At 23.0% G+C, this 14,866-nt stretch overlaps 5 protein-coding genes across 5 annotated transcripts; 2 read left to right on the forward strand and 3 right to left on the reverse strand.

The window, feature by feature from the left end:
- Nucleotides 1–70: 70 nt before the first annotated feature.
- SRAE_2000247400 (Chromo domain/shadow and Chromo domain-like and Chromo domain-containing protein) lies at nucleotides 71–881 on the forward strand (the record flags this gene model as incomplete). Its single annotated transcript, XM_024653546.1, has 3 exons — nucleotides 71–232; nucleotides 272–791; nucleotides 847–881. 3 exons carry the CDS (start codon nucleotides 71–73, stop codon nucleotides 879–881), a joined length of 717 nt encoding a protein of 238 aa, XP_024507012.1.
- Nucleotides 882–1,993: 1,112 nt separating this feature from the next.
- SRAE_2000247500 (Tubby, C-terminal domain and WD40 repeat and WD40/YVTN repeat-like-containing domain and WD40-repeat-containing domain and Tubby C-terminal-like domain-containing protein) lies at nucleotides 1,994–5,230 on the reverse strand (the record flags this gene model as incomplete). The annotated part of the gene is made up of 3 exons (XM_024653547.1): nucleotides 1,994–3,837; nucleotides 3,884–4,825; nucleotides 4,885–5,230. 3 exons carry the CDS (start codon nucleotides 5,228–5,230, stop codon nucleotides 1,994–1,996), a joined length of 3,132 nt encoding a protein of 1,043 aa, XP_024507013.1.
- A 4,329-nt stretch (nucleotides 5,231–9,559) lies between these two features.
- Nucleotides 9,560–10,883, forward strand: SRAE_2000247600 (Scamp; the record flags this gene model as incomplete). Its single annotated transcript, XM_024653548.1, has 3 exons — nucleotides 9,560–9,601; nucleotides 9,639–9,755; nucleotides 10,068–10,883. 3 exons carry the CDS (start codon nucleotides 9,560–9,562, stop codon nucleotides 10,881–10,883), a joined length of 975 nt encoding a protein of 324 aa, XP_024507014.1.
- A 1,531-nt stretch (nucleotides 10,884–12,414) lies between these two features.
- SRAE_2000247700 (Regulator of chromosome condensation 1/beta-lactamase-inhibitor protein II domain-containing protein) lies at nucleotides 12,415–13,215 on the reverse strand (the record flags this gene model as incomplete). Its single annotated transcript, XM_024653549.1, has 1 exon — nucleotides 12,415–13,215. The coding sequence occupies one exon, from the start codon at nucleotides 13,213–13,215 to the stop codon at nucleotides 12,415–12,417; it is 801 nt and encodes a 266-aa protein (XP_024507015.1).
- Nucleotides 13,216–13,355: 140 nt separating this feature from the next.
- Nucleotides 13,356–14,585, reverse strand: SRAE_2000247800 (COP9 signalosome complex subunit 5; the record flags this gene model as incomplete). The annotated part of the gene is made up of 2 exons (XM_024653550.1): nucleotides 13,356–14,333; nucleotides 14,382–14,585. The coding sequence occupies 2 exons, from the start codon at nucleotides 14,583–14,585 to the stop codon at nucleotides 13,356–13,358; spliced, it is 1,182 nt and encodes a 393-aa protein (XP_024507016.1).
- Between the last annotated feature and the right edge of the window lie 281 nt (nucleotides 14,586–14,866).

A 14,866-nucleotide genomic window follows, 5' to 3' on the forward strand; every position in this document is an offset into this window, starting at 1 on the left:
TTTTTTTAATTTTTTTTTAAAATTCTTCATTAATAATTTTTAGTTAATTTAGCTTTAGAGTATCGGTAAAATGGGAAGGAGAAATGCAAATTCATCTAAGCTTAAAGAAAATGAATACTATGTTGAAGAAATTGTTTCTAGAACATTAATTGATGGTAAATATATGTATGAAGTAAAGTGGGAAGGTTATCCTTCCTCAGCCAATACTTGGTGCGCCGAAGAAGATTTTACTGTAAGTTATCTAATAATTTACTATTTTTGTTTTTATTAGGATAAAAATTTTGTTCGGAAATTTAATAAAATGTGCGAAGAAAAGGAGAGAAAAAAAAATTTGGCTAATAGAAGATCTCGATCTTATATAAAAAGGGGATCTAACAAGAAAACAAAAGAAAAATGCATTGATTTAGATAAAAATGAAAGTGATATAAAAGATGAGACAATATTTTTTCCTACTTCAAGTAGATGTCAAAGTCGGAATTCAACATATATATCTCCTTCTAGAGAAAATTCTGTAAATATGGAAAATGATGACGACATTTTAAGTTCAGAAATAAGTGATGAATACAAATTATTTTTAGAGATGGCTTTAGAGAAGGGATTGAAAATCGGAAAATTGGCATTTGACGACGTTAAATATGTTTTTTCTAAGTTTTGTCGATATAAAGATACAAAATATCTTATTCAGGTGGTTGCAGGAGATATATTACTTGTAGGACCAGATCAATTAATTGTTGATAAAACGTTAGAAGAAGAATTAAAAGAAGCCGATTATAGACATGAAGTAGCTCTAGGTTTTTTTTTCTAATAATAATTTTTTACCAGAATTAACGAATTAATTAATTTAAGGTAGTTATCCATCAACTTTCTCCCATTCCAAATAAGGTCAATAAAAGACAATATTCATCTTACAAAATATTTTAAAAAAGTAAATACATCATTGTTAATTATCTAACATGAATCAACATAACAGATGGTATTTTTCAAACCATTAATAATTAAATATTATCAACGTAAATATTTTTTTTCACATAACAATAAATATTAATTATTTCAAATGTCAACAATTTTTTTTCAAATAATTTGGAATTAACTGTACATCATAAGGGATTTCACATGTTTTGAAGCTTGATAATAACTATATTCATTTATAAATTTGTGTTACATATTAGAAAAATCTTGGATAATTCTTCTTGTAACTATCATGAATTTATAAAAATTGTTATTTTATGTTTAATTTTCTATATCAACAAGATTTTTTTAATTCAGCGAATTAGAGATAAGCTGATGAAAATAGTCATGGTATTGCTGTATCAAACATGAATATTAGCAGTAGTTAATGATATTTTTGTAAGCCATGAATATGCTAAATGAAGCATGCTATTTAGCGGTAAACATGAGCAGCAAAAAAATACCTTTTTGGCAGAAACTGATTTTTCTGTAATGGTTTCTGGAACATTTTAAAATAAAAATGCCTTTTTGAAATTTAGTTTCCCAATTTCCAACCTTGACATTCTACTTTTTGGAAGAATTTTTTCATCTTAAAGAAAACTTAAGGTTGAATCTTCGTTAAGGAATGTTTCCATAAGAGATTAAATTGGTAGTAAATCTAATCACTTCAATTTTTAAAAAAATTTGTAAAATAAAAATTTTACCATTTATTTCCTGTATTCTATCTTTAAAATTTGTTTAATTATTTCTTATATGCTAAAATTAGTTATTTATGAATTAATTTTTATTTTTTAATTTGAATATAGAAAAAAATTTTTTTAGATATTTTTGAACTAAAAAAATGATCTTAGAAAAATTTTCTTCTTTTTTTTAAATATGCAAATAAAAAGAAATTTTATCAAATCAAAATTCATCTATTATATCATTAAAATTAAAAATAAATATTCATTTTTATAAGTTTATAATAAAATAATATAATACAATTTAAAAAGAAAAACTAAAGTTGATATTCGATTACATGGTTATACCGGTATCAATAATATTATTATTTAAGTCTTTGTGTAATACTAGCTAAAGCAATTGCAAAAGCTTGAACAGCACTGAAAGGAGAACAGAAATCTAATGTATAAGCACCTCCTTCTATTCTACCAAATTGCATTACTTGCTTATCCTTGTATTCTATTTGAAAATTTTTTGCACTTTCCTGAGTTACACGACCACCAAAATCTAGTTGATAAACTTGACTTTGTTCATTCCAAAAAGGTGCTTTGTTTGTCATTACAAGTAAATGGGGTAAAGGTTCTATTGCTGATGTTGTTGGTACTATTCTATTTGAAGCTGTTCGATGATTTGGCAACTCATCAATAAGTTGTTGAGCATCAAGTAATCTTGATCCAATATCAGGATAACTTTTTTGTTTAAAAATTGTTTTAATATTAGACAATTTGAGTTTACTTTTCTTTAGTGGTACTTTTTTCGGTATAATAGTTGAGGTTAAAGAGGCTTTGGTAGATGACTCTATATCATTTATAGTAATAGGGAAATTGTTTAAAATTTTTGTCAAACCAGACAATCCATTTTCAAAATCATGTTCAATATCCCTATTCTCAAATTGGGTTGAGTAGATAAATTCTCGAATAAAATCAACTTTTTTAGATATGTTTAATATGTCTTTACGATATTCATTAGTAATTTGAGAATTGTACAATATATTTTTATTTGAAGACAATATCTTTTCATACTCTATATGTTCTGTTGAATCATTTAAAAATTCATATAATTTAGCTAATTTTTCTTTTATAATTTGTACTTCCTCAATTTGTTTTGAAGATAATAATGAATTATCAGTAAGAGTTATGTCTAAGTTATTTATACTTCTTTCCCCAATCAATGGAATATTATCATTAACATTGTCATCATCATCTATATATTCAAATGAATCAACGACATTGTGCCATGACTCTGTAGATGTTGTACTATTATTCATAGGATATTGTTGTAAATTTATGCTTTGATCAACAATGTAAGAAGTAGAATCTATACTACATGGTTTATTATAAAACAATGTTTCAACTTTCTTTGAATTAATTAAATTTTTTTCTAAACTTTCAACATAATCAATAACAACTTTTCTAAGATTATAAAATTCTTTATATATTTCAAGGTACATTGAAATTTCATCAGACATTAATTCAAATGCTGGTTCTGTTTCATTAATTGGGTGTTCAGTTATAGGATCATCCATATTTACAATATTCTGACTACATTCGGCAAAATTTACACCTTTTTCCTTACAATTAGAAGTTAATGTTGTTAAATCTGATAAATGAACTGTCATTTGCCTTGGTTGTAAATGAAGTACTGATGTTTTAAAATTGACATATCCAAGGAATGTCGGTAGATAGTTACTTACATAACTATGTTGAGAAGCAGAAATTTGAAATTTTGTGCATATAATATTTGCTGAAATATTTAAAATTATGTGTTTTGACTTCTTCTTCTTCTTTAATACACTTTCTGCATTTTTTAACTCATGTGGATAATGAGATTTTTTTAACGTATTATTTTCATCTCTAGAAAAATTTTGAAAATGTTTTAACATCAACGCTCGTAACTGCCTTTTAGATCTTCTCCAAACACTATACCTTTGATTAGAATCTCTCCTAAATGCAGCTAAATCTTCTACTTGTGCTGAAGATCCATTATTTAAATTACTCTTTGTATTATTATTTGCTTCATTGACAAAATCAAAAATATTTCCCATTTGTTTATCATAAAATGTAAAAGGATCATTTGCTGATTTTTTTAATGAATTATTTTGAAAATGTTTTGACAAATGAGGTGGTATAGATATTACAAATTTTGGAATTAAACGATTAACTTGTTTTCCTAAAAAGAAAATTACTTGTTAAAATTTTTTAAATTAAAAACATACCTTTAAGAATTGCAAAATTGCCTCCCAAATGCTCAATTGCTAAATAGAAATGTCTTTTTTTAGAATCAAATATTATCGAACAATAATTCATGTAATTTTTTGGTTCGCAAATTGCTGCACATAATTCTTCTGGTGTTGGTATTCTACATTTTATTATATGATGATCTAATGAACAAATGGTTGTTTTTACACTTGTAGGTAATACAAGTTGATTTACATTTTTTGAAGATTTTCCTAATGATTTCCAAATTTCATATGTAACAAGTGTTGATAATTTAGGTATTGTTTTCCAAACATGACCAACAGCTAATGAACCACCAGCAGCTAAAATAATAACATTATCATTATGTGCCCATGTAAAAGTTTTTAACATAGTTCGTTTCTTCTCTTTTTCACTATCATATTTTGATAATCCTAATACAGGTGGAGGTTGAGGAATTATTATTTTTCTTGAATACAAAACTCTTCCCATATAATCTAGTATAAAAAATTTATTATTAGTACACATTACACCTAAATGTATTCCTGATCCATCCCACTTCATATCTAATATAGCTTCATCACATTTCCATTTATGTGGGAATAAATCATCATAAGAATTAATAAGATATATCTTTTCTGATTCATCACATATTGCAATTGTCCATTTTTTATCAAATTCTCTTAATGAAGATGATGCTATTTTTTTAATTATAGAATTTTGACTTATTGTACGTTCAGGAAATATAACTGCACCTTGATTACTAAAAACTTGAATTTTATTTCCTACACCTAATATAAGTTCCCGTGAATTATATGCCCATGCACCTGAACGAACAGTTTCAGGAAATGAATTTGACCATATTCTTTGACCATTAGCACCACCAACAAGAACTAAATCATCATAGATTATTGTTATAGCATTTCCATCAGGGGCCCAACAAAGTTCTTGAACTCGAACTCCTATATTAAAAAAAAATATATATATTTAAATTATAATTAATAAAAAAATAAAAATTTACCACGTTGATTAATTATTTCAACTGAATAACGTTCCTCATTTGGTACCCATACATAAATGATACCATTATTATCACATGAAGCTAATTTTGAATAATTTCTATTCCAGGCAACCATAGAAATAGGTGAATGATGACCTCTTAAATTAAAATTATATCTTTTCATATCATCTTCTTCTTCTGGTAATAAATATGTATGTGTTATACCAACAGATCCCGATTCTGAACCAGCAGCAAGTAAACCTTGATCTGGTTTATTATCATCAGGTGAATCAATCCATGATAAACAATTAATGGCTGGTTCAATATGAGCACCAGGCCAATTTGAATTTTCCCAAAATATATGCATTTATATTAAGAATATACAATGTCTGCTACTGTTATTTAAATCATAGATTATTATCAAACATTAGTTAATTATATTATAAATATTTAATTATAATAAAATGTAATTTAATTTTAAGGAAAAATATATAATTATTATTGAATATATTATATAGAATAGTTTGTATTTGTGTAGTATCAATATAAATGTATATACTGCGCAAGTTGATCGAAAATTTTTAATTGATTTCTTTCTGGTGTACTTTATTGTATATAATTAGCAGCAAAATGATATGATGTTAGAAAAGCTTAACCTTTAAAATACAACAATTATGTATTTGTTTTATATTGAACTTTAAGAATAGAACTAGTAAACACTCACAATATGAATAATTTAATGATAAATGTTGAGATATATATTCTGAAATAATAATAGTTTTATAAAATTATTGATGACGTATAGTCTAACGCCTGTAAAAAAAAATTCTTTTCTGATAATAAAATACATAATAAAATATATAATTTTATATCAATAATAAAAATTTTTTTTTAATTTTTACTGTAATAAAAAAAATAACACCAATATTTAAAAAAAAAAATGTTTATAATAAGAAAAAAAAAAATTTTTAAATCATAATAAAAATAATTATATGGATATTTATATATAGTTTTATATTATGAAGAAAAATATATTTCTATTAAATATAAAGGACTAGTAATATTTATTATTCAAATTCAACTTATTTCTCTGACTTATAAAACTACATAATAACATATTATTTGTCCCCCTCTTTTGACCCTTCAAAATATTTTGAAGGATTATGGAATATTGATAAGAGGACATAGTGTATATTTATATCCTTAAACTTCTTTAAATGTTAAGCTTTCTTTAAAATATAGGAAAAATATTTTATTAAATACTACTATAAATATGTAAAATGTTGTAAATCGCCAGATCCTACCAAACCAAAATGATAATTAATAGTAAAGAAAATCAAGTTTACAAGGACGCATCAACTTCTATATAGTTTATATTACTGTTATTAATATTTTAAAAAAGATAAATGAAGTTATTTTAATGTAAGGGAAAAATGAAAGATACGACATTAAAAACAATTAAAATATTACCATTTAATTATAAATACTTGCTTATAAAACAAGTTAAAATTTATATATAATTATTTATATTTTAATAATTTCAAATTGATATATGAATGAGAAAAATAGACACAAATATTATTGTATTTTAAATAAATTCAATTATCTATAACTAATATATTATATAATAAAATATCTTTTTAGTAGCTAATTAATACTATTTTTGTTAAATCAAACAAAAGTATAAATAGATATAATAAAAAAAAAATTTTTTAATTGGTGTAATTTAAATACTTGTCTATTATAATTTTAAAATAATAGAAAAAAATAATACAATATATATTGTATAATGTATTTTAAATAAATTGATTTCAAAATATTTAATGCTGCTAAGCAACAAGAACTATCCCGGTGATCAAAAAAGAAAAAAAAAAGTATTTTTAATAGGAAAAATATATAAATTTTAACTGCTTTAAATAAATATTGTAAAAAATATGTAGTAACAATAAATATACGAACATTGTATAATAAATTTTAATTTTTTTTTTTTTATTTTCAATGATACAACAAATAGATCTTTTAATATTTTTAACATATATACAAATATAAATAATGCTCAAAATAATTAAAAGTTTATATTATGTACATATATATGTACATGTAATATATTAAATTTAACTTTAACAAATTTATTCCTATATATTCTATACATTTAATAAAATTATACATAAATGTAGTAGATAAAATTTAGTTAGTATCAAGATAATTATGTTTTGTATATATACGCTTAGGATATGATATACAAAATATGTGACGAAAATACATATATCACAAAAGTTTTTTTTTAACAATAATAACAATAAAATATATACAAATGTGTATATATATATATTATACGTATTGATTTAGAAATAATAAAACTAAATTAGTAATTATGTTTACAAAAAAAAATAGGGTATTCTATATATATTTAATAACAAATCAAAATATGACTTGTATGTATTGTGTTTACATGCTAAAATATTTAAAAATTGTATAACAATTTACAAATTTTAAATATAAAAATACACTAGAGAAAATTTATTTAAAGATGTTTCATCAATGATCTCTAAAAAGATGTTGTATTAAAAAATATTTAAAAAAAACTAATCAAAATTTTATTAAAAAATTATTTGCTAAATGATTAAATAAAAAAAATTAAAAATTTCCAACAACCAATTAACAATAGCAGAGAGAAAAAAAAAATAATTAATAAAAAAAAAAAAAAGGTATTGAGTAAATATAAAAATCATATAAATTTTCTAAATATAAACCAACATAATTAATTAGCACACATCAAATTTTTATGTAAATATGTTTATAAAATTCTCAAGGTCAAAATTCAACTGAAAAAATCATTACCTTTTTTAAATTAATTTTATAACTATTTTTGTATATAGAAGATATTTGTACTACACTGTTAAAATAATATTTTGGAATATGTTAGAAAAATAATGTAGTAGAATTATATAATAAATATATATTTGAAGAAAAAAAAATAGTAGCATTGGATGTTAAAAAAAAAGCTGTATACAGGTAAAAAAAAAACAAAATAAGAAAACAACTATACTAGCTAATTATATTTTAACACAAAAAGAAAATTTCTAATGAAAGAAAAAATTTATTTGAATTTATAATTATTAATATCTATACACAACTAAAATTCACTAGAAAATATTTATGCATGATGAACTAACTAAAATTCAAATAAATTATTAAACAATACTATACTAAACAAAAAAAAAAAGATAGCTATTATTTAAACTATGCCATAATATATACTAGCTTAAAAAAAATCTATAAATCCTCTTTTATCTTTAATCGTATAGAATTAAAACAAAAAAATATTAATATAGTCAAATTTTAAAATTTAAATACTTATAATCCCAAAATGATCTGATAAAGTTTGTTAAAATTTGAGAAAAAAAAAATGTACCCATAAACATTTATTAAGAGAAGTTGTAATGTAAAGATTTAATTATATATTTAAAAAACTATTTATAGTAATTATATCCTAATATAATACAACTATGAATAATTTAATTGTGACTAATTGAATAAATATGATATAAATAAGTTGTTTATAAAGAATTTAATTACAAATTCACATTTTTATTGCCTAATAAAACTACTTTAAATATTTAGAATACTTATATATATTCTAAAAATAGTAGATTTTATTATTGGCACATGAATATCAAGAGATAACTTTTATAACTAAAAATTATATCTTCCCTTCTCTTGGTGTGTTTAAATATATTTAAAAATAAACAAAAAAATAACCAAGTAAACAAATAAAAAAAAATATAAGGTATATAATTATTATAAAATAAGCCTAGTGGAAAAAAGTTATCCTTTAAACAAACTGAAATTAATACATGATTGATAAAATTAACTTCTAATAACCATTAATATTATTTTTATAATATTGTAAAAAATAATATATATGGAAAAAAAAAAACAAACAAGTAATAAACATGTAATTGGAGAAAAAAAAAATCAGCTAATCGTAAAATGTCATAAGATTTATATATTGTAAAAAGTAAATTTTATACATAAACATCTGTGATTATGTTTGATTAGATTGCCTAGATAACGTAACTATTGACAGTGATAATATCACAAGAAAAATAGTTCCCTTAAAAGAGTAGTTGTTAGTTAATATACGTTACACCAAATACTCTGTCTTCTTGTGCTAAGAGTTGAAGTGCAGTCAGTGAAACATTATAATTTTATTTATAGTATTTGAAAATCATATAATTACAATGTTTTAAACTAAATATTCTCCAAATTTTGTATTATTTATTCATATTTGTCTAGAGAAGATAAATTTTATTGAAACTAGTTGCCTTTTCCATAAACTATTATTTATATAAAAATAAAAAAAAAAAATTATTCCATTAGCTTCATTGGTCAATAGACCATTCATGATAAATATAAATTTTTTTTTTTTCACTTCTAAGTATATCTTGTTTATTAGGTAAAAATATAACATGTAATTATATTCATTTTTATATTCAATGTTTATTGTTTATTTAGATATTACTTTTGTGGCCAATAGTATTGAATTTGCCAACATAATACTATTTTTATTAATATATATTTTCCAATATAACATTAAATTTATATTAATGAAATATCTTTTATTAATTTTTCTTTTTTAATAAAAAAAATATATTTTTATATATAGATTAATAAAATTTTATTACTAATTTAAATGTCTGGGCTGAATGAAAATCCATTTGCAGATCCTTTTGCTGTAAGACAATTATTTGAAAATTTTATTTTTTTTTTAGGATCCTAGCGTACAACAAGCTACTCAATCATCATCATCAACAAAAGTTAATGAGGAATATAATCCTTTTGATAAAAATGATACTCCAATATCATCAGGACAAGCTGTTGTTTCATCAGTAAGTTTACTTAAAATAATTATATTCATGAGTGTAATTTTATCTTTATGTGGCATAAAGAAACGTATAATGCATGTATATATTTTAGTATTGATTAACGATAATTTATATTCTTTTTAATATGGCACAATTTTTAGATACTGTAATTTAATATATTAAATAATATTTTTTTTTATATATATACTTTTATTAATTTTTTTTTCTTTTGTTTGTAATTTTATTTAAGTAATATTTTTTTTTATACAAAAAATAGAAACTTTTGAATTATGGTAAAAGTATTAAAAAAATTATTTTTATAATTATTATTTTTAGTCTTCAAATACTACAGCAGATGATTTGTTTCGCCAACAGGAAGAACTTCGAAGAAAAGAACAGGAACTTCAGAGAAGGCAGCAAGAATTTGAACGTAGACAGGCTCAAGCCGGTAATGGTGGAGTACAAAATAGACCACATAACTGGCCACCTATTCCAAGTGCCATACCATTGGAACCATGTTTTTACCAAGATATAGAAGTTGAAATTCCTGTACAATTTCAAAAGGTTGTTTATATGGTATATCGTGTTTATTTAATTTATGTTGCTGCGTCAGCGATTAATGTTCTTGCTTCTCTCTTCTATTTCCTTTTTGGTGGTGGTGGTATTGGAATTTTCTTTTTATCAATGATAGAGATGGTTCTTTTTTCATCATGCTCATATTTATTTTGGTTTAGACCAGTTTATAAGGCTTTTAGAGATGATTCAAGTTTTAATTTTATGATCTTTTTCTTTGTCCTTTTTTTCCATGGAATATTTTGTCTCGTTCAAGCATTGGGATTATCTTCTTATGCTTGTGGATGGTCTAATGGAATTACAGCTTTTCATGAACATCCTTTAATTGGTTTAGTAATGCTTCTTTCTGGAGTTTGTTATACTATTGCATTTGTAGGAATTGTTGTATCATTGTTCCAAGTCTATGGTATATATAAGGGAGCTGGAACTAATTTTAGTTTTGATAGAGCAAGAAGGGAATTTGGTGAATCTGTAATGAGAGATCGTGATGTTTCATCTTTTGCTAATACGGCAGCTTCTGCAGCTGCAAGAACAGCTGTAAATCAGGCGGTTTCTCAGGCAACACAAGGAAGATACTAACTTTGAAAAATTAACCAGTTTTACTATATTTTATATTATTAACCGATAAATCTATGTCTATTCTTGTATTAATTTTTTTTTAATTTAAAGTGTCAAATGGCAAATACACTTTAAAAATTCATTGATGATTAATTTAAAAAAAAAAAGGAAAATTTAGAAAAATTTGGTCTTGTTTTCATATTTTTAAGCATAAATAAATCAATAATTTTCTATTCTTATACGTAATTAAATTTTAAAAAAAATGTTTATATTCTAAATTTTCAGCATATATATATATATTATTGTAAAGTAGTATTAATTTTAAATTTCTAAAAAATATTTGCTTTCAAATTATATTGATATTTTCATACGCAAGGGAATTACATTAAATTTAATGGGAAAAACACAAACTTTAACTTTCAACTAATGTGTTATCACTAAAAATGTTTTTATCATTACAAAGATTATCAAAGGTCAAGTCGGAAATTTATAAAATTCGCAACCAATTATAATCTCTATAAAAAGTAAAATAGTTAATATAAAGATTATTCATTCTAGATAAACTTTTTAAATCAAATTGATTGATATCTGTTTCATTGGTACATAATAAGTTTTGACTAAGATAATTAAAATTTAGAAACAATGAAATATTTTATAAAATTTTCCGCCTTTTGGCATGTCTTGTTTTAACATAGTAATAAAAATGAGTCAATTTCTTTCATTAACTTTTAATGAATCTTCAAATTAAGTTTACTTTCAAAATATTTGTATATTTCTAACAACTTTTGAGATACAAAAAATGATAACAATAGATTATGTGATAAAAAATACTTGATATTATATTCTAAAATTCATTAAAAATTAGTAAATATTTTCAACATCGACTATAATTAGAAAGTGAAAAATAATCTAACACAAATCTCTATGCTTCTAGGAGCTCATTTTTCTATGTTATAAGTATGTTTATGAAAAATTTTATCAATCTAAAATTTTTATCATATTTAAAATCTGAGAAGTTCTATGAAAATGAGATTAGGTTTAATGAAATTTTCAGAAATAAAAAGTTGTATAAAATATGTTACTCAACTTTAAAATTATTCATTGTATCATAGGGTTTGAGTTTTTTAAAAAAATATTCTTTTGCTTTTCCCTATAATTTGAATTACTTATAACTTTAAAAGTTTTAATTTTTATATGATCATGAATATATTCAAAATTTATCATATTTCAAAGACTATTAAATAATTATACTTTTACTTTTAAATTAAAAAAAAAAACTTTTACTACAAGTAAGTTTTAAATATAATCATTTTAAAGTTTTATACATTTTTATTTTATAAACAAATCATTGTTATCATTAATAAAAAAATAAGAGATTTACCAATATACCGATTTAACATTTCTTCTACATATAATTTTAGCAAAATCGCTTATAATAAATATGTATTTTATTTTTGTGTTCATTATAAAATTGTTTCATATATTAAATATATTGATATAAAGTTTGTAAAATTCTAAATAAATTCTAGATAATAAAAATAGATAAAAAAAATTAGTCATCAATTTCAATTTCTGCTGGTTCATACAACACAACATTATCATCTAAACAACTAGATAACTCAAAATCTTTATTCCATCCCCATATAAATATGGAATTGATGGATTTGAGAAACACTTTAACACCAAAATCCACACATTCAACTCTATCAAATTTTTCTTTTGGAACTTTAAAAGCTTCAACAACTTCATTAGCCTTGGCTTTTTCTTTTCCTAAACATCCATGATAACCACTTCCATGAGTATATAAATATATCATATTATTAAATTCACCAATAAGAACTACAAATTCACAACCAGATTCTATGTATTGAATATCTATTGGAATAGTTAATTCTTGACAACTAAAATTTGGAAAATATTGAAAAACTAATACTTTACCTTGATTGTTAATATAATATGTTTTATTTAAAATTGATCTAAGTCGAGAGTTAAGAAATATTTCTTTTGTATTACTTAATGAATTCACCAAATCTGTTGAGTATACTTTAACAGTACAAGTACCAAAACTGCTATATGTTTCTATATTTTTTTTATTTAAATGAAGATTACATATATTAAATGTTTTTGGTTTTATAGAATCAACGAAATTGAAAAATAGTAATTTTACTGTATCCATATATTCATAAAGCAAAACAACATTTTCACTTGTAAATGTAACCATGGTTGGTTGTTTAAATTCTTTGAATGAATATAAATATCCTTCATGAGAATTCTCAAACTGAATAATCAACTCATTTGTGTCATTTTTAAATCTAACCCGACAATTATCTATGAATGTTGTATGCTGATACATCAAAATCTAAAAACAAAAAATGGAGAATTGTAAATTACAAATAATTCAATCGTTCAACAATTTATACAAAACAAATATTTATATTGTTTACTTCAATAACTTAAATATTTAAAATAAAAACACAAATTTTACTGGAAATGTCATTCCAAAAAAGAATCAACTTCAGATACATCAGCTTTCACAGTTAAATTAAAATCATTTGTTAATTTTTCTTGATCATTCATTTCCAATTTAGCATCATTATTCACGGTATTTTTTGTAACATTACCATCCAAAAGTTTATCATACTCTAAATGTTCATTCATTATATTCTTTAAATTTTTATTAAAAATTGAAAGTCTTAGTTTTTCTAAGAAGATATCATGCCTTAATTGTTTATTTACACATTTACATTTTTTTGAAACTTTACTTATACTAGATCCAGAACCCTTATTTAATCCATTCATACTACATTTAATTGAATCAATTGAATTTTTTAGGACTCCTTTTGTATGCATTAAACAATCAAATAAGGAGGATTTCTGAAGAATATCATACCAATTACTTTCCCAAAGAATATCTAAATGTTCACTATCCAATTTATGTTTGATAAATGATACCTCAAGTTCATAATATCTATGAGCATGAGCCCCGTAATCTTTAGCTTTATCACCAGTTATACCTTTATTGGTAATATTACTTGAACTACTATTAGAAGTATCAATACGATTAAGTGTTCTAAATGCTCCAATTTCAACTTTTCCTGCAATAGCAGTTTTGAGAGGATCAATTACGACTGCCAAATATGGTTCATTAAATTGTTGGTGTAATTGTTGAGTTTCTACATCAATACCACTAAGCCAACATCCATAACCTGGATGAGAGTGATACCAACCAATGACACACTCCAGTCGTTCCATATATTGACTCATATCAGTCGCACTCACCAAATATTCATTTGCCTGTTCTTGCGCATTTACTCTTGTTTCAGTTCCTTCAACTGGTAAAGGAATAGCATCAATTACTATAATAGTATCCCCAGAAACTTTTCCTTGCATAACACCCATAACTTCAATTTCACCACCTCTTTTAGAATGCATTGTCATTTTTAATAATGCTAATGCAGAAATTTCAACTTTCTAAATATAATATTCTTTAATAAGGTTAAAAAAAAAGTATAAACTAACCTTAAAGTACTTGGGATCATTGTTCCATGGTTTTACTTCTTCTCTTAAAGTTTTTTGTTCTTCAACATCACAAATAAATTTTTCATCAACTGTTTTAATATTATTATCCAATTCCCACTTTTTTAAACCTAAGACAGCTTGTGAAGACATATGTTTTTTTGGTGCTGGTTCTCCACTCGAATAATTATCAATATTTTCACCCATCGAAATTATAAGCGTTTCTTAGAGAACTTCTTTAGAATATGTTGGAATGTTATGTATGTTATATTTCGTTATAAGATTTTGTTGTTTCAAGATGTATTTTTTTTGTTGTTGTTTGTTTTGGTATCATCTTTATTGTACTGTAACATTAAAGGAATAGATTTTATTCAAATAACATTAGTTAGTATTATTTAAATTTGAATGAATGGCAAACTTTTTCAATTTAATAATGAAATCATTTAATATTGTTTAGACATATTATAAATCTATCTCAAAACATTAAT

This window comes from Strongyloides ratti (genome assembly GCF_001040885.1).
Source record: "Strongyloides ratti genome assembly S_ratti_ED321, chromosome : 2".
Taxonomy (NCBI): Eukaryota; Metazoa; Nematoda; class Chromadorea; order Rhabditida; family Strongyloididae; genus Strongyloides; species Strongyloides ratti.